The sequence below is a fragment of the Somniosus microcephalus genome, chromosome 11, assembly GCF_052327205.1.
Source record: "Somniosus microcephalus isolate GS21.2 chromosome 11, FLI_Smic_1.0, whole genome shotgun sequence".
NCBI lineage: Eukaryota > Metazoa > Chordata > Chondrichthyes > Squaliformes > Somniosidae > Somniosus > Somniosus microcephalus.
Window position 1 is genome coordinate 24988577 of NC_140997.1, and position 18891 is coordinate 25007467.

Here is an 18891-nt window from a genome sequence, read left to right on the forward strand (position 1 = left end):
AGTTTATACAGAGATACAGGCAGGGAACAGAGTTTATACAGGGATACAGGCAGCGAGCAGAGTTTATAGAGATACAGGCAGGGAGCAGAGTTTATACAGGGATACAGGCAGGGAGCAGAGTTTATACAGAGATATAGGCAGCGAGCAGAGTTTATACAGAGACACAGGCAGGGAGCAGAGTTTACACACAGATACAGGCAGGGAGCAGAGTTTATACAGAGATACAGGCAGCGAGCGGAGTTTATACAGGGATACAGGCAGGGAGCAGAGTTTATACAGGGATAGAGGCAGGGAGTAGAGTTTACACAGATACAGGCAGAGAGCAGAGTTTACACAGATACAGGCAGAGAGCAGAGTTTATACAGGGATACAGGCAGCGAGCAGAGTTTATACAGGCAGCGAGCAGAGTTTATACAGAGATACAGGCAGGGAGCAGAGTTTACACAGATACAGGCAGGGAGCAGAGTTTACACAGATACAGGCAGCGAGCAGAGTTGATACAGGCAGAGAGCAGAGTTTATACAGAGATGCAGGGAGCAGAGTTTACACAGAGATACAGGCAGGGAGCAGAGTTTACACAGAGATACAGGCAGCGAGCAGAGCTTTGCACAGGGACAGTGAAGAGAATTTTCCAACGGAATGGGGCGCTGTGAGACAAGCCAAGCTGCGATTTGCCACTTGCCGGCCCCCGCACGGTCCGGTCCGGTCCCGGTGCTCAGGTAGCGGGGACACTCCAGCCTGTTACTGTACCGTCGGTCGGCGCCTTCATCTCGGCCAGGACTTCCAGTTCGTCGGCAAACTGACTCTCGAACTCATCCTCCAGCCCGTACAGGTAGCCCTCGCCCTCCATCTCCCGGCCTCTGTCTCTCTCCGAACCCCCAAACTTCCCGCCACTGGGCGTGGCCGCGGACGTCACAATCAGAAAGACTCCCGCCCTCGCGTCCCGAATGGCCAGTGGAGCTGTCAATCATCCAGCGTGACGCTTCGATTGGCTCGGCACCGATGTCAGTTCCGGAATGGCTGTTGCTTCCTGGTGCTGGGTTTGGATACAGTGGGAGGACATGTAACAACAACAGCAACCTGGATTGATACAGCGCCTGGGACGGGGCAAAAACGTCCCAAGGTGCTTTCGACCTGTTTCTCTCTCTGCCGATGCTGCCCTGGCCTGTTGAGTTTTTCCAGCGTTTTCTGTTGTTATCAGGTAAACATTGACACCGAGACAAAGAATGAGATATTAGGCCAAGTGACCAAAAGCATGCTTAAAGAGGTAGGGGTTTTAAGGAGCGTGTTAAAGGAGGAAAGAGAGGCGGAGAGGTTTAGGGAGGGAGTTCCAGAGCTTAGGGCCTAGGCAGCTGAAGGCACGGCTGCCAGTGGTCCTCTTTTACAGAAAACCAAATTACCTGTAAATTAACTAGAACTTAAAGTAAAACTTATCAAATCAAATTAAAATTACATTGCCCGGGGTGACTGTTATATCCGTGTATCTTAATGTTGTGTCCTTCAATAATCAGACAACAGACTGCAGGGAACGATCAACAGGTGTTTACTGAATGAGGGTTACTCGAGAACTGACCTGTACAGATTACTTCTTGCCTGCTCCTGGGCCTGGCCAAGAAAGCCATTAATTGGTCCAGGCAGCGGGCGGCCGAGGGGGTCGTCCGGCCGGATTGCCTCCCTCTCTTCCGCGGCCATGTTCGCGGCCGGGTGGCCCTGGAGATGGAGCACGCGGTGTCCGCCGGCGAGCTCGAGCTCTTTTGTGACCGGTGGGCGCCGCGGGGACTGGAGTGCGTAATCGATTTAAGAGGCCAAATTTTAATTTGATTAATCGGGTTTATTTGAAGGGTTTATTTGTTTAAGGGTTTTTTTTTGGGGGTTTATAAAAAAAGAGGACAGATTACTTCTCAACGTTATATACAGGTGTGGTCACTGCCGGTACTACAGTATAAATGAGCTGTAAAAAGTAGTTCTCCCCCTTAATAAAGGTACATACATTACAATTCCTCCCCTTTTAGATTAACAGTACCATAACACTCATTTAACAATTAAATATCAAACTAATTACAATTAACACTTTTAACATGCAACATTAGCTGAAAATAGTCTATTTATAAATTCAGTCTTTGGGGAGGCTTCCTGATCCTTTCTGGATAGCGTCTTTCCCGAGTGTCTTGCTCTTGGTGCGGAGGCGATTCTGGCACCCTGTCGTCGGTCGGTTCATCAGCTTCCGATGCTACTGTTTCTGGGGTAGATGCTACCTATACGTCGGGTTCATCACCAGGTACGTATGGGCGAGGCATGGGGTTGACTCGTTCCTGTGACTCTAGGATCTGGTCAGCATAGCGTCTCACGATGCTCTCCCCAACGTCCACTGTGTACATTAGTGGCCCCTGCCGTGTGCATATCGTTCCTGGTTGCCATTTCTCTGTTCGGTAGTCGCGGGCCAAGACTGGTTGCCCTACATTGAAGCTCCTTGTCAGCTTCTCATTGATGTGCTGGAATTGCTTACTCTCAACATCTCTTCGTACATTTGGTCTGAGCAAATCCAAGCGAGATATCAACCTTCGGTTAAAGAACATCATGGCCGGGGCCTGGTTGGTGACTGCATGTGTCGCATTTCTGTAGGCTAACAGGAAATTGTCCACCTTATGCTGCAGTGGAATGTCGTCATCGCACATGGCCTTTACTGCTTTTTTAAAGATTTGTACGAACCTCTCAGCCAATCCATTTGTGGCTGGATGATACGGGGCGGATGTGTAATGCCTTACCCCATTCCTTTTCATAAATCTTCGAAACTCTTCGGACACAAACTGTGGTCCGTTATCAGAGCAAATCTGCTCTGGCAAGCTGTTCCTGGCAAAAATGGTCCGTAGGACTGCAATAGTTTTCTCCGTGGTGGTGGAGGACATTTTGATCACCTCAGGCCATTTCGAGTGCGCATCCACGGCTATTAAAAACATTGAGTCTATGAATGGACCAGCAAAATCAATATGCAACCGTTGCCATGGAGATGAGGGCCACTCCCATGGGTGTAGAGGGGCATGTGGTGGTGCATTTTGGACCTTCTGGCATCCTGAGCAGCTCTTTGTCAGGTCCTCGATTTGCTGATCGATCCCCGGCCACCACACAAGCCCTAGCAAGGCTTTTCATTTTCACCCCTCCCAGAAGACCTTCGTGAAGCTCATTGAGCACTCTCTCCCTTAACTTGGGTGGAATTACCACTCGGGATCCACACATCAAGGTTCCCTGGCATACTGACAGCTGTTCTCTTCTGGATGAGAATGCTGGCAACAGTGAGTCACCATGTGCTGGCCATCCCTTCACCGTCAAATCATATACCCGAGACAGTTTCGGGTCATTTCGGGTCTCCTTCTCTATACCAGCGTTAGTTACTGGCAAGCATTCAATTATAGTCGAATGAAATATTTCGACAGGATCCACTGCTGGTGCTTCCTCCGCAGTAGGCAGTGGCAGGCGTGATAGCCCATCAGTGTTTCCATGCTGTTTCGTGCCCTTATACTCGATTTTGTAATGGTGCGCCCCTAAAAAAAGGGACCATCTTTGTAGCCGTTGCGCAGTCATCACCGGAACGCCCTTCTTTGGATTAAAGATGGAGACAAGTGGTTGGTGGTCAGTCAGCAAGGTGAACTTCTGCCCGTGCAGATAGTGATTGAACTTTTTCACTCCCCACACTAGGCTGAGGGCCTCCCTGTCAATCTGGGCGTAGTTACGCTCGGCTGAGGTTAGTGACCGAGACGCAAAGGCTACTGGCCTCCCCGAGTCGTCCGGGAATTTGTGCGACAGCACCGCTCCAATGCCATAGGGTAATGCATCACACGCCAACCGAATTGGTAGTGCTGGGTTGAAATGAGCCAACACCTCTTTTGATGTGATCAATGCTTTGCTCTTCTGGAAAGCTCGTTTACATTCGTCACTCCACTTCCATGGTACCCCCGTTTGCAGTAGGGTGTTCAGTGGGTGTAGTACGGTAGACAAATTCGGCAAGAACTTATGGTAGTAGTTCACCAGCCCGAGGAACGACGTCAGTTGTGACACATTTTCCGGTGCTGGAGCCTTGACTACTGCCTCAATCTTTTCAGGGGACTTATGTAACCCCTCTTTATCAATAACATGGCCACAATATGAGATCTGCTTCTGGAAAAACTCGCATTTGTGGCGATTAGCTCGGAGCCCATATTCCTTCAATCTAGTGAGCACCTGCTCCAGGTTGGCGAGGTGATCACTGTCATTTTCGCCCGTGACCAGGATGTCGTCCAAATAACACTGGGTCCCTGGAATCCCTTGCAGTCAGGGGGAGATAGAGGAACAGATATGTAGGCAAATCTCAGAGAAATGTGCAAATAATAGGGTAATAATAATGGGGGATTTCAACTTCCCCAATATTAACTGGGATAGTCAGAGTGTGAAAGGCTCAGAGGGTGTAGAATTCTTAAAGTGCATCCAGGAGAGCTTTTTGAGCCAGCATGTAGAAAGTCCTACAAGAGAGGGGGCGGTACTGGACCTAATTCTCGGGAATGTGGCCGGCCAAGTGGAAAAAGTGCTAGTAGGTGAGCACTTTGGTGATAGTGACCATAATATGGTAAGATTTAAGGTGGCCATGGAAAAGGACAGGGATGGGCCGGAAATAAAGGTTCTAAATTGGGGGAAGGCCGATTTTAATAGGATAAGGCAGGATCTGGCCAAAATGGACTGGGATCAGCTACTTGTAGGAAAATCCGCATCGGAGCAATGGGAGGCTTTCAGAAGGGAGATTGAGAACATACAATGGCAACATGTTCCCGTAAAGGTCAAGGGTGGTTCCAAAAACCACAGGGAACCTTGGATGTCAGGGGATATACGGGAATGGATTAGGAAAAAAAGGAGGGCTTTTGGTAGATACAAAAGGCTAAAGACGGAGGAAGCCCTAGAGGAGTACAAAAAGTGCAGGGGGATACTTAAAAAAGAAATTAGGAGATCAAGGAGGGGCCATGAAATAACACTGGCAAGCAAAATAAAGGAAAATCCGAAGATGTTTTATAAGTATATTAAGGGTAAGAGGATAACTAGGGAAAAAATAGGGCCCATTAGGGACAAAAGTGGCAATCTGTGTGTGGAGCCGGAAGATGTAGGAGGGGTTCTGAATGAATTTTTTGCGTCTGTTTTCACTATGGAGAAGGACGATGTAGACATAGAAATAGGGCGGGGGGACTGTGATATGCTCGAACATATTAACATCGAGCGGGGGGAGGTATTGGCGGTTTTAGCTGGCCTAAAAATGGATAAATCCCCAGGCCCGGATGAAATGTATCCCAGGCTGCTGTGTGAGGCAAAGGAGGAGATTGCGGGGGCTCTAACACATATATTCAGGACCTCTCTGGCCACAGGGGATGTGCCAGAGGACTGGAGAACCGCTAATGTAGTACCATTATTCAAGAAGGGTAGTAGGGAAAAACCGGGGAACTACAGGCCAGTGAGCCTAACATCAGTGGTAGGAAAATTATTGGAAAAAATCCTGAGGGACAAAATGTGTCTCCACTTGGAGAGGCAAGGATTAATCAGGGATAGTCAACATGGCTTTGTCAAGGGAAGATCATGTCTGACTAATTTGATTGAATTTTTTGAGGGGGTGACTAGGTGTGTGGATGAGGGTAACGCAGTGGATGTGGTATACATGGATTTCAGTAAGGCCTTCGATAAAGTCCCGCACAGGAGACTGGTCAAGAAGGTAAGAGCCCATGGAATCCAGGGTGCCTTGGCACATTGGATACAAAACTGGCTTAGTGGCAGAAGGCAGAGGGTGATGGTCGAAGGTTGTTTTTGTGACTGGAAGCCTGTGGCCAGTGGGGTACCACAGGGATCGGTGCTGGGTCCCTTGCTGTTGGTGGTCTACATTAATGACTTGGATATGAATGTAAAGGGTATGATCAGTAAGTTCGCGGATGATACAAAAATTGGTAGGGTGGTAAATAGCGAGGAGGGTAGCCTCAGTCTGCAGGACGATATAGATGGGTTGGTCAGATGGGCGGAACAGTGGCAAATGGAATTTAACCCGGAAAAGTGCGAGGTGATGCACTTTGGGGGGACTAACAAGGCAAAGGAATACACAATGAATGGAAAGACCCTAGGCAAGACGGAGGGTCAGAGGGATCTGGGTGTGCAAGTACACAGATCCCTGAAGGCGGCGGAACGGGTGGATAAGGTGGTAAAAAAGGCATATGGGATACTTGCCTTCATTAGCCGAGGCATTGAATATAAGAGCAAGGAGGTTATGATGGAGCTGTATAAAACACTGGTTAGGCCACAGCTGGAATATTGTGTGCAGTTCTGGTCGCCACACTACAGGAAGGATGTGATCGCGTTAGAGAGGGTGCAGAGGAGGTTCACCAGGATGTTACCAGGGCTGGAGCGCTTCAGCTATGAAGAGAGACTGGGCAGGTTGGGTTTGTTTTCCTTGGAGCTGAGGAGGCTGAGGGGGGACATGATTGAGGTGTACAAAATTATGAGGGGCATAGATAGGATGGATGCTGAGGAGCTTTTTCCCTTAGTAGAGGGGTCGATAACTAGGGGGCATAGATTCAAGGTAAAGGGCGGGAGGTTTAGAGGGGATTTGAGAAAGAACTTTTTCACCCAGAGGGTGGTTGGAGTCTGGAACTCACTGCCTGAAAGGGTTGTGGAGGCAGAAACCCTCACAACATTTAAGAAGCATTTGGATGTGCACTTGAAATGCCATAGCATACAAGGCTACGGGCCAAATGCTGGAATATGGGATTAGATTAGACAGGGCTTGATGGCCGGCGCGGACACGATGGGCCGAAGGGCCTCTATCCGTGCTGTATTACTCTATGACTCTATGACTTGTTCCATTGCCCTTTGCCAAATAGCCGGAGCTGATGCTACCCCGAACACCAGCCAGTTGTATTGGTAGAGACCTTTATGAGTGTTGATCGTGAGGTACTGTTTCGAAGCTTCTTCTACCTCCATTTGCAGGTACGCCTGGGCCAGATCAATCTTAGTGAAGCGTTTCCCTCCAGATAGCGAGGCGAAAATATCTTCAATCCGCAGAAGCGGATATTGTACAGTGTGAAGGACTGGGTTCGCTGTCACCTTAAAGTCCCCACAGATGCGAACCTTCTTTGGTTCCCCAGGCGTATTACTCAACGACCTCTTCATTACAGGAACGATGGGTGTAGCCCACTCGCTCCAGTCCACTTTGGACAGTACTCCTGAACGTTCCAAACCTTCCAGCTCTGCTTCGACGGCTGGGCGGATCGCATAAGATACCGGTCTGGCCTTAAAAAACTTTGGGCTTGTATTTTCCTCTATTTTGATCGTTGCTGTTATGCCTTTTAGTGTTCCGAGTCCCTGCTGGAACACTTCTTGTGCGTCAGTTAGCATTTTTGACAGTCGTCCAGGTGTGACGTCGTCATCCTTTTTGGCATCTACAGTCAGTCCTTGTATGGAATGCCAATCTAGCTGTATCTTCTGGATCCATTCATGTCCTAGTAGTGGTGGTCCTCCATCTGGCAATACATATAGGTCCATTTTTGGTGTTTCCTTGCCGTTATATATAACGTTCACCCTTATTTTTCCTTTGGGGTAGACTTTTTGCCCCGTGTACGTCTTCAAGACAATCTCTGTAGCTCTCAAGGGTATATGTGAGAATAGCCGCTTGTAGTCCCTTCGGTTTATGACTGTTAGGGCTGATCCTGTGTCCAATTCCATTTTCACTTGGACTCCTGCTATCTTGAGCGTGACCCAGATAGTTTGGTGATCCTCCGTTTTGATCACATTATGTAGTTTCAGACAACCCAGCTCCTTGCTTCCGGAGTCTGTATCACTTTTCTGTTCGTCTGAACTACTCTCTGTCACCTTATGTACCTTCTTGTACTTTTCCTGTGGAGATTTCTTGCTGCTGATTTTCTTTCCCGACCTGCAGACTCTTGCTATGTGTCCTACTTTTCCACACTGTCTGCACACTTTGTCCTTGAACCAGCAATCATCATGGTCGTGTGTTGTTCTGCCGCAGCGATAGCACTTCACTGTTCCGTATGACATTTCATTTGTGCCATATTCTTGCGGTCTCCGTTGTATCTCTGCAGCGCCCTGTGCTGCTGCTTCGTGTGATACTGCAATGCTGAAAGCCTTGTCCAGCGTAAGATCCTTTTCTGATAGAAGCCGTTTCTGGGTTCCTTCACTTTGAAGCCCACACACAAACTTGTCCCTTAAAGTATCTGCTAGTCCCGTTCCAAACTGGCAGTGTTTCGATAGCTTGCGCAGTTCCGTTAAATACTCAGCATTACTTTCATCTTTATGCTGGTTCCTTTTGTGAAACTTAAATCTTTCTGCTATCAGCAGCGGTGTGGGGTTTAAGTGGTCCTGTAGGATTGACACTATGTTTTCAAAATCCTTTTCTACTGGCTTCTCTGGGGTTACTAGGTTTCGTAGTAAGCCATACGTTTTTGCACCCATTGAATTCAACAATACCGGCGCTTTCTTGTCATCTGGCACTTCATTCGCCTTGCAGTATACTTCTATGCATTCGACATATGTCGTCCAATCTTCGACTTCATTGTCGAACGCTGTGATACTGCCACTCTTCGGCATTTTTGGGTGTGGTTAGACTGGCTTAAAATGGCGTCTCCCGCGCTTTCCTTTTTTCCCCGCTGCGGCTTAAAATGGCGTCTCCCGCGCTGCTGCCAACGCCGCTCTCGGCGGTCCTCGTGGCAAATGGCCATGCCCTGTGGGTTTCGTGCGCTGCTCCTGCGCTGCTGCCAATGCCGCTCTCAGCGGTCCTCGTGGCAATGGCAACGCCTCGCGTTTTCCTGCGCGCCTCTCTCCCCCGTTGACACTGCTCGGCCCTTGAACACCGGCTGCGCTCTGCTCTCCCTCGTCTCTCTCCCCGTTGACGCCGCTCGTTCCTGAACACCGGCTGCGCCCTGTGCGCTCTGCCCTCCCCCGTCGACGCTGCTCAGCCTTTTTCTGTGCCGCTCGGTCGGCTCTAGCCGCCGCTGTCCGGGAAGGGTCTGCGCAGTACATGTTGCCAGCCCGTTTCGCTGGACCACCGTGACTGGAAAGCAAAACCTGGCTCTTGACAGCCTCCCCTGCGATGCTCAAATCTCCGCTGGATGACTGGGCGGTTGCCGTGGACTCGACCTCCTTCCACTGTTCTCCAGGAGCGAATCCCTGGGAGGTGATGCAGAGTGGCAGGTAGGTTCGAATCTGCGTCGTCGCCAATGTTATATCCGTGTATCTTAATGTTGTGTCCTTCAATAATCAGACAACAGACTGCAGGGAACGATCAACAGGTGTTTACTGAATGAGGGTTACTCTAGAACTGAACTGTACAGATTACTTCTCAACGTTATATGCAGGTGTGGTCACTGCCGGTACTACAGTATACATGAGCTGTAAAAAGTAGTTCTCCCCCTTAAGGGTACATACATTACAGTGACAATGCACTCCAGTACCTGCGGCGCCCACCGGTCGCGGAAGGCCTCAAGCGTGCCGGCGGACACCGCGTGCTCCATCTCCAGGGCCACTTGGGCACGAACGTAGCCGCGGAAGAGAGGCAGGCAATCGGGCCGGACGACCCCCTCGACTGCCCGCTGCCTGGACCTGTTAACGGCCACTTTGGCCAGGCCCAGGAGCAGTCCTCGAGGAGGTCCTCCGATCCGCCCGCTCCCCTCCGCAGCGGGTGACTGAAGATCAGGAGCATGGGACTGAAGTGCAACCAAAAATCGAGGAGCAGCCCCTTTAAGTAATGGAACAGGTGCTGCAACCTCACACATTGAATATACACATGAAACACGGACTCCTTGAGGCACGGCCGCCAGTGGTGGAGTGAAGGAGGTTGGGGATGTGCAAGAGGCCAGAATTTGAGGAACGCAGCGATCCTGGAGGGTTACAGCGATAGGGAGGAATTTGAAAACAAGGATGAGAATTTTAAGTTCGAGGCGTTGCTTAACTGAGAGCCAATGTAGGTCAGTGAGCACAGGGGTGATTGGTGAACGGGACTTGGTGCGAGTTAGGATACGGGCAGCAGAGGTTTGGATGAGCTCACGTTTATGGAGGGTGGAAGTTAGCCGGTCAGCCAGGAGTGCGTTGGAATAGTCAAGTCTAGAGGTAACATAGGCTTGGATGAGGGTTTCAGCAGCGGATGAGCTGAGGCAGGGTTGGAGTCGGGCAATGTTATGGTGATGGAGAGGATATGTAATCGGAAGCTCAGCTCCGTGTCCAATAGGATGTCAAGGTTAAAAACAGTCCGTTCAGCCTCAGACAGTGGCCAGGGAGGGGGATGGTATCAGTGGCTAGGGAATGGCGTTCCTGGCGGAGGCCAAAAACATTGGCTTTAGTCTTCCCAATGTTTAATTGGAGAAAATTTTTGTCTCATCCAGGACTGGATGTCGGACAAACAGTTTTACAAAGCAGACAGTGGGAGGGTTGAGAGGTGGTGGTGGTGAGGTAGAGGTGGGTGTCGTCAGCATACATGTGGAACCTTGTGTTGTGTTTTCTGATGATGCGGCTGATGGGCAGCATGTAGATGCGAAATAGGAGGGGGCCAAGGATAGATCCTTGGGGGACTCCAGAGGTAATGGCGTGGGAGCGGGAAGAGAAGCCGTTGCAGGTGCTTATCTGGCTACAACTGTATAAGCAGGAGTGGAACCGGGCGAGGTGAATCCAACTCAGCTAGACAACGGAGGAGAGACGTTGGAGGAGGATGGTGTGGTTAATCGTGTCTGAGGCTGCAAACAGGTCGAGAAGGATGAGGAGAGACAGTTTACCCTGGTCACAGTCAGATAGGATGTCATTTGTGACTTTGACAAGGGCCGTTTCAGTGTTGTGGCAGGGGCGAGTGAGACATTACGGCAGGTGAAGAGAGCGTGTTGTGTGGATGTGCTGAGCTGATAGGTTGGTTGCTGTCTGCTCCGCAGCCAGTTCACTATATAAATAACAATCAGTAATCTATAACCACCCCATTTTAGTAAAAACGGCATTTTGCCTGCCCTGTGGGTACTTAAAGCAGCCGCTCGCTGTAACTGTCCATCGATTATACTGTATGTCACTTGGGTCAGAAAGCTGTAGCCTGTGTTCAAGAATGGGCGCTGGTGGTTGAATTTCTGCTCAATAAAATGAGGCCACTGTCCCAATACTAAGTCTTTCTTGCAAACTGCTTTAGCAGGGATACAAGAGATGTGATTGGTGACGTTTTAGATAAATCGCAACAAATTTGCAAACATCTGATCGCGGCCAACTAAGAATTTTTTAAACTGCTTGAAAAACTCTGCAGCACATCGGCGATGCCTGTTTATAATGTGAAGATCCATTCTCTGACCCCTCCCCACCCATGATAATACATCGGGCCTAAATTTGCTGAAAACCTGTGCTGCAGTAATGGCACATCTGCAGCGTACGCCATTGTTACGGTGCAGAAATTGCAGGGGACTATGGCATGAGCGACTTAAGCCGTTACGTGCGCCACACCACAATTTGCTGGGACTTCTGCGCTGCTCCACAGAGATCCTGTTAGCTAAAGTTGAAGCCCATGGAATTGAAGGCAAATTATTGACCTGGTTAGGAAATTGGCTGAGTGACAGGAGACAGAGAGTGGGGATAATGGGCAGGTCCTCTACTTGGCAGGGTGTGACTCGTGGATCTGTGTTGGGGCCACAACTATTCACAGTATTTATCAACAACATAGATGATGAGATAGAAAGCCACATATCCAAGTTTGCCAACAACACAAAGATCGGCAGCATTGTTGGCAGTGTAGAATGAAGCATAACATTTTAAAGAGATATTAATAGATTAAGCGAATGGGCAAAACTGTGGCAAATGGATTTCAATATAGGCGAATCTGAGGTCATCCACTTTGGACCTAAAAAGGATAGAGTACTTTCTAAATGCTGAAAAACTAGAAACAGTGTAGGTCCAAAGAGACTTGGGGGTCCATGTACATAGATCATTAAAATGTCATGGACGGGTACAGAAAATAATCAAAAAGGCCAATGGAATGCTGGCCTTTATATCTAGAGGACCAGAATACAAGGGGTTAGAAGTTATGCTGCAGCTGTACAAAGCCCTGGTCAGACCACACCTGGAGTACGGTGAGCAGTTCTGGGCACCACACCTTAGGAAGGGTATATTGGCCTTGGAGGGAGTGCAGCGTAGATTTACTAGAATGATACCCAAACTCCAAGGGTTAAGTTACGAGGTGAGGTTACACAAACTCGGGTTGTATTCCCTGGAATTTAGAAGGTTAAGGGGTGATTTTGATCGAAGTTTTCAAGATGTTAAAGGGAGCAGATAGGGTAGATAGAGAGAAACTATTTCCGCTGGTTGGGGATTCTAGGACTAGGGGGCGTCGTCTAAAAATTAGAGCCAGACCTTTCAGGAGTGAAGTTAGGAAACACTTCTAAACACGAAGGGTGGTAGAAATTTGGAACACTTTTCCGCAAAAGGCAGTTGATGCTAGATCAATTGTTAGTTTTAAATCTGAGATTAATAGGTTTTAGTTAACCAAAGGTATTAAGGGATATGGGGCAAACACGGGTATATGGAGTTAGGTCGCAGATCAGCCATGATCTCATTGAATGGCGGAACAGGCTCAAGGGGCTAAATGGCCTCCTCCTGTTCCTATGTTCCTCACCAGATAAGTTGACCAGCTAATTATCATTGCTCCGCCCTCCATTAAAATCAATGGGGGGGTCGAGTTTGCTGAATTAATGCTACTGTGATCGCCACAGTCACTTAGATCATTACAGAACGGCGTGGAGGGCTCGGAATCAGTAAAATATTTAATCACTCAGGAGGTTGACTGAGGGTAGCATCTTTACAGACTTGTTCTAGGCACTTCATTGGAATCTTAACTATTATTTGGTTACTTAATTGAAATTTTTGACAGCCGGGTATGTACTGAGTTTCCCCCGACTGATATTGTTATATTAATATTATTTATTGAGCGCGCCGCTAAGCATGGCTCACACCCGGGAATGAAACCTGGTTGGGGATCGCACGCACTTGGGGAGACAGACAGCTAAAGGCATTTAAGGGGGTATTATTTCTTAATGAGTAGTTCAGTACAATTGTGGTAAAGTGCAGCTGGGGAATTTAAATTCAGTTAATTAAATAAATCTGGAATAAAAAGCTGGTATCAGTAATGGTGAAACTATCGGATTGTCGTTAAAACCCATCTGGGTCACTAATGTCCCTTAGAGAAGGAAATCTGCCGCCCTTACCCGGTCTGGCCTATATGTGACTCCAGACCCACAGCAATGCTGTTGACTCTTAACTGCCCTTTGAAATGGCCCAGCAAGCCACTCAGTTGTAAAAAATCGCTACGAAAAACAATAAGAATAAAACCGGACGGACCACCCGGCATCAATCTTGGCACCGGCTTCGGACACGACAACACCACACCCAGCCCAGTCGACCCTGCAAAGTCCTCCTCACCAACATCTGGGGACTTGTGCCAAAATTGGGAGAGCTGTCCCACAGACTGGTCAAGCAACAGCCTGACATAGTCATACTCACAGAATCATACCTTTCAGCCAATGTCCCAAACTCCTCCATCACCATCCCTGGGTATGTCCTGTCCCACCGGCAGGACAGACCCATCAGGGGTGGCGGCACAGTGGTATACAGTCGGGAAGGAGTGGCCCTGGGAGTCCTCAACATTGACTCCAGACTCCATGAAGTCTCATGGCTTCAGGTCAAGCATGGGCAAGGAAACCTCCTGCTGATTACCACCTAACCGCCCTCCCTCAGCTGATGAATCAGTACTCCTCCATGTTGAACACCACTTGGAAGAAGCACTGAGAGCAGCAAGGGCACAGAATGTACTCCCCAAAGCCTTTCCACCATCTACAAGGCACAAATACGGAGTGTGATAGAATACTCCCCACTTGCCTGGATGAGTGCAGCTCCAACAACACTCAAGAAGCTCGACACCATCCAGGACAAATTGATTGGCACCCCATCCACCACCTTAAACATTCACTCCCTCCACCACTGGCGTACTGTGGCTGTAGTGTGTACCATCTACAAGATGCACTGCAGCAACTCGCCAAGGCTTCTTCGACAGCACCTCCCAAACCCGCAACCTCTTCCACCTAGAAGGACAAGGGCAGCAGACGCATGGGAACACCACCACCTTCAAGTTCCCCTCTAAGTCACACACCATCCTGACTTGGAAATATATTGCCGATCCTTCATCGTCGCTGGGCCAAAATCCTGGAACTCCCTCCCTAACAGCACTGTGGGAGTACCTTCACCACACGGACTGCAGCGGTTCAAGAAGGTGGCTCACCACCACCACCTTCTCAAGGGCAATTAGGGATGGGCAATAAATGCTGGCCTTGCCAGCGACGCCCACATCCCAGGAACGAATAAAAAAAATAACAGCAGCAACAATCGAGACCACCCCAGTCTTTATGATGTTTGAGTTTGAACCTCTCCTGATAAATATTTCTATATTGAAGATATTTTTCCAGAAAACATTTGTTGAAAAAAGACTTACAAGTGAAAAGTTGCTGTTAATGAAAAACCCTCCAACAGTCGTGTGGGACAGACCTCCTGCATGCTTGATCAGTCACAAGAACAGATGTGGGACAGACCGCCTGCATGCTTGATAAGTCACAAGAACAGATGTGGGACAGACCTCCTGCATTGCTTGATCAGTCACAAGAACAGATGGGAGTACATCAGACTTGCCTGTCACAGTCAGAACTGCCTTTTGTTAGTTTTGATGGAGGGCCCACACTTGAAACGTTGAGGCAGAAATTCCGGTCCCTACGGGTGTGTACGCGCTGTGTACTCACCCGTAGGGCCATCAGAAATGCCGGTTTCAGGCATGCACTGCACATGCGCTGGAAACCGGCATTTCCGATCTGTCAAGAAAGCTCTTGACAGATCCTCTGGCTGCCCTGGAGCAGAGCCTCTGCGGGCGGAGAGTTCCGCTTTTTGGAGACCCTCTGCCCGCAGAAAACACTTGCAATTCTTGCGCCTGGAAAAGCAGGCGTAAGGCCTGCTTTTACCAGGATGAGAGTTGAAAAAAGTTTAAAAAAAACTTTCCACTGATTTATCATTTAAAAACACTTTAAAGAAAGGTAAGTTTATTTTTGCCCCGTTAAATTTTATTTTTTGAAAAAAAATAATTAAAGTTTTTTTGTTTAAAATACTTAATTTATGTAATTTAGTCATTTAAAAAATGTGATTTAAAAAAAAAAAAAAATTATTTGAAGCTTTACTATGTTTTGGGGGTGATCTCTATTCATATATTTGACAGGTCTTCCTGTCAAATGTATGACGGGAGATTCCCTTCTCTGATTGGCTCCCCATGGCCCACGTGATCCCAGGGACGCTGCGAACCGCCTGCGCCTCTGGGATACGTGGGCCCTGCGCACCGGCAGTTTGGAGAGGCCCAGCATCGGAACTGTGCGCCTCCCGGGAGCCCTCCGGTCCAGGCGCCGATTTTTTCCAGATCGCAGCCCTCCGCCCGCGGGAGGCCTGCGATCGCAAAATCTGGGCCGTTAACTTGTCTGTTCTCCCCACAGGTGCTGCCTGACCCGCTGAGTGCAGCATTTTTTGTTGTGGTTTCAGATTTCCAGCACCTGCAAACTTGTGCCTTTTGCTTTTTGTTTTCCCTAACCCCCCCCCCCTCACCCCCATTGTGGCAACTTGTTCTACTTCATCATTTGACTGAGAACAACTGAATCTCCTCATAAATATGGCTGATGGATACGGCAGGGTTAGGATATTAAACTGATCGGAGGGGTGTGAATCAAGTATCTTAATGGCTGGAGTTCTGGTGAGCCATTCTGTCTTTTCGGTCATAGTTTAGCTAATTCTGCTTCCTTCCACACTTGCACCTTGGCACAAATGCTCAGGGGCTGCTCATCATCCACTGAATAACGCCCCAGCCAATTGAAATATTCGGCCAGCACCTCCAAACCCACCAGCTTTTTCTGCCAGTCCAGGAATGATATCTGTGTCATTCATACCCATGGAGTGTGTAGTTGCCTCAGACTAGGGTGAACATGGAGACAGCTGATTCAGAAGCTGTTGGTAAGGCCTGTTTGAACATATTTTATATACAAACATAGAAGATAGGAGCAGGAGTAGGCCATTCGACCCCTCGAGCCTGCTCCGCCATTCAATGAGATCATGGCTGATCATCCAAATTCAGTACCCTGTCCCTGCTTTCTACCCATATCCCTTGATCCCTTTAGCCTTAAGAAATATATCTAACTCCTTCTTGAATATATTTAATGAATTGGTCTCAATTGCCTTTTGTGGTATAGAATTCCACAGGTTCACCACTCTCTGGGTGAAGAAATTCCTCCTCCTCTCTGTCCTAAATGGCTTACCCCTTATCCTTAGACTGTGACCCCTGGTTCTGGACTCCCCCGCCATCGGGAACATCCTTCCTGCATCTAGTCTGTCAAGTCCTGTTAGAATTTTATAAGTTTCAATGACATCTCCTCTCATTCTTCTAAACTTCAGCGAATATATACATCGGAACAGAAGTAGCCCTTTACAACAAATGACGTACACTTTAGCTAGCTCTGCTCTTTTGTTGTCTACTTACCTACCTACTCATCCAAGTGCTTTTGGAAGCTGGACATGTATAGATGCCTGAACTAGGACAGAGCTTATTTTGTTAACTTATGTTTGAGGTTTTTCCAACTTGCAGATAGTCACCAAGAAATCCAATAGGGAATTCAGAAGAAACTTCTTTACCCAGAGAGTGGTGAGAATGTGGAACTCGCTACCACAGGGAGTGGATGAGGTGAATAGTATAGATGCATTTAAGGGGAGGTTGGATAAGCATATGAGGGAGAAGGGAATAGAGGGTTATGCTGATAGATTTAGATGAGGAAGGATGGAAGGAGGCTTGAGTGGAGCATAAACGCCAACATGGACTGGTCGGGCCGAATGGCCTCTTTCTGTGCTGTATATCCTATGTAATTTGGGGGAAAAGTTCACAGAGCAATAAATGGCAAATATAAAAAATACATTGAAAAATAACTACTTATTAGGTGAACCAGCATGGTTCTCCATTGGAACAGCTGTCGCATATTAGAGTCAATTGATGACCGAAAGCTACCAGTTGAGCTGGACAGTGGGTGAATTATGTTGGCATGCTAACACAGACCGATGGGCGAGGATTCATGCTCTTCACTCCCCACTTGGTGGGTTCCCATCATGAGGTGATGTCAGGTAGGAAACAGGCAGAGAAAGAGAGAGCGAGACTCGCTCCCGGCCACTCTCGCCCACTTCCCTGTAGCTGATTACAGAGTGACGTTGGCAAAGTCCTGGGACCAGGTTGCTTGCCTGCTCACCTGACTGGGGATGGTGTGTGTTACAGGCAGGGGGGGGGGGGGGGGGGGGAGACCAGAAATACAAGAGGAGTGACATGAATCTTGTCATTCATGTGGAAATGACTTATGAAATAATACTGGGCAGCCTGCTGGTGGTGCTGTCCAGAGAGAGTATAAATACTCGGGCACGGGCCCAGCTTGCTCAAGACATTCTTTAACAGGAACTAGTGAAGGACACAACTAGATCTCCATGTTGAAAAACAGTTGATTAAAGCCTTGTTTAATACTCAGACCAAGTGCCTAGTAGTTTTCTTACGTCAAGGAGCATGTAAAAAATAAAATCTTTTAAACCTCACTTCCAAAAATATACAGGAGCCACACTGGGCTGTTCTTCTCCTCTTCCCCCAGCACAAAGGCAGTGCTAGTTTTAAACTGTCCAGAATGGATAAAGTCTGTTTCTGTCAGTCGTGGTGTTAAAGTTAACAGTCCCATTACATTTAAGTAGCCGAGCCGTGCAGTAATCTTCAGTTCTCCGTCTTCCCTTAGGGCTGCTGCTGCATGGCTTGGTGATATGGAGACCGCCAGCATCGACAGCCTGTGCATTCTGTACCAGAGCACAGATTTCCTGGTGGTGAACAAGCACTGGGACATTCGCATTGACAGCAAGATGTGGTATGAAAAGCTGACTGTCCAGTCTCAGTTAAAGCACCAGTTTCCAGAGCTGGTTGACCCAGATACTTACTATGGGTTTAGGTGAGTACTTTATGTCCCCTTGTATTGTGGCACCGCAGTGGGTTAAAGATGTTCGTGCTCTGAATTTATCCCGTTTGCGTTGTGGGAATTTAGAGAAAGTAAGAACTCCCATTTATAAAGTACTTTTCGCCACCTCAGGACGTCCCAAAGCACTTTTCAGCCAATGAAGTACTTTTTGAAGCGTAGTCACTGTAGGGAACACGGCAGCCAATTTGTGCACAGCAAGCTCCCACAAACAGCAAGGTGATAATGACCAGATAAACTGTTTTTAGTGATGTTGGTTGAGGGATAAATATTGGCCAGGACGTCGGGGAGAACTCCCCTGCTCTTCTTCGAAATAGTGCCGTGGGATCTTTTACGCCCACCCGAGAGAGCAGACAGAGCCTCGGTTTAACATCTCATCCGAATGACGGCGCCTCCGACAATGTAGCACTCCCTCAGCACTGCACTGGAGTGTCAGCCTAGATTGTTGCGCTCAAGTCTCTGGAGTGGGACTCTGAACCCACAACCTTCTGACTCCAAGGCGAGAGAGAGTGCTACCCACTGAGCCACGGGTCACACCTAAAGGACTGATGGCAACACTGAAATTACCGCACGCACACGATAGCTTTAAGTTTCTTGCCTTAGAACTTCTCCAATTTTGAGGGAAGCCTAAAATTCCTCTTTTAACATAAAAAAAAATGGGACAGTGCTATATATTTTTTTCTGGGGTTAACAAGCTGCCAGTGAAATTATGGGAGCACGGACTTTGAAATGTGTGATTTCTGAGAAGGCAGCTCCCTTGGGGGGTGGGGGGTGGTGGGGAGGAAAAGCATTGTTTCCC

At 48.4% G+C, this 18891-nt stretch overlaps 2 protein-coding genes across 5 annotated transcripts in view; one reads left to right on the forward strand and one right to left on the reverse strand.

The window, feature by feature from the left end:
• The window catches only part of chtf18 (CTF18, chromosome transmission fidelity factor 18 homolog (S. cerevisiae)), a 117350-nt gene extending 116283 nt beyond the window's left edge, over window positions 1-1067 (reverse strand). For all 4 annotated transcript variants that reach the window (XM_086000378.1, XM_086000377.1, XM_086000379.1 and 1 more), the window contains exon 1: window positions 751-1067. In XM_086000378.1, the coding sequence (XP_085856504.1) occupies window positions 751-850 (100 nt within the window). In that variant the 5' untranslated portion in view covers window positions 851-1067. The remainder of the gene's footprint in view (window positions 1-750) is intronic.
• Window positions 1068-1082: 15 nt separating this feature from the next.
• The window catches only part of rpusd1 (RNA pseudouridine synthase domain containing 1), a 36807-nt gene continuing 18998 nt past the window's right edge, over window positions 1083-18891 (forward strand). Inside the window, exons 1-2 of the mRNA XM_086000380.1 lie at window positions 1083-1201; window positions 17862-18068. Of these exons, the coding sequence (XP_085856506.1) occupies window positions 17887-18068 (182 nt within the window). The 5' untranslated portion in view covers window positions 1083-1201; window positions 17862-17886. The remainder of the gene's footprint in view (window positions 1202-17861; window positions 18069-18891) is intronic.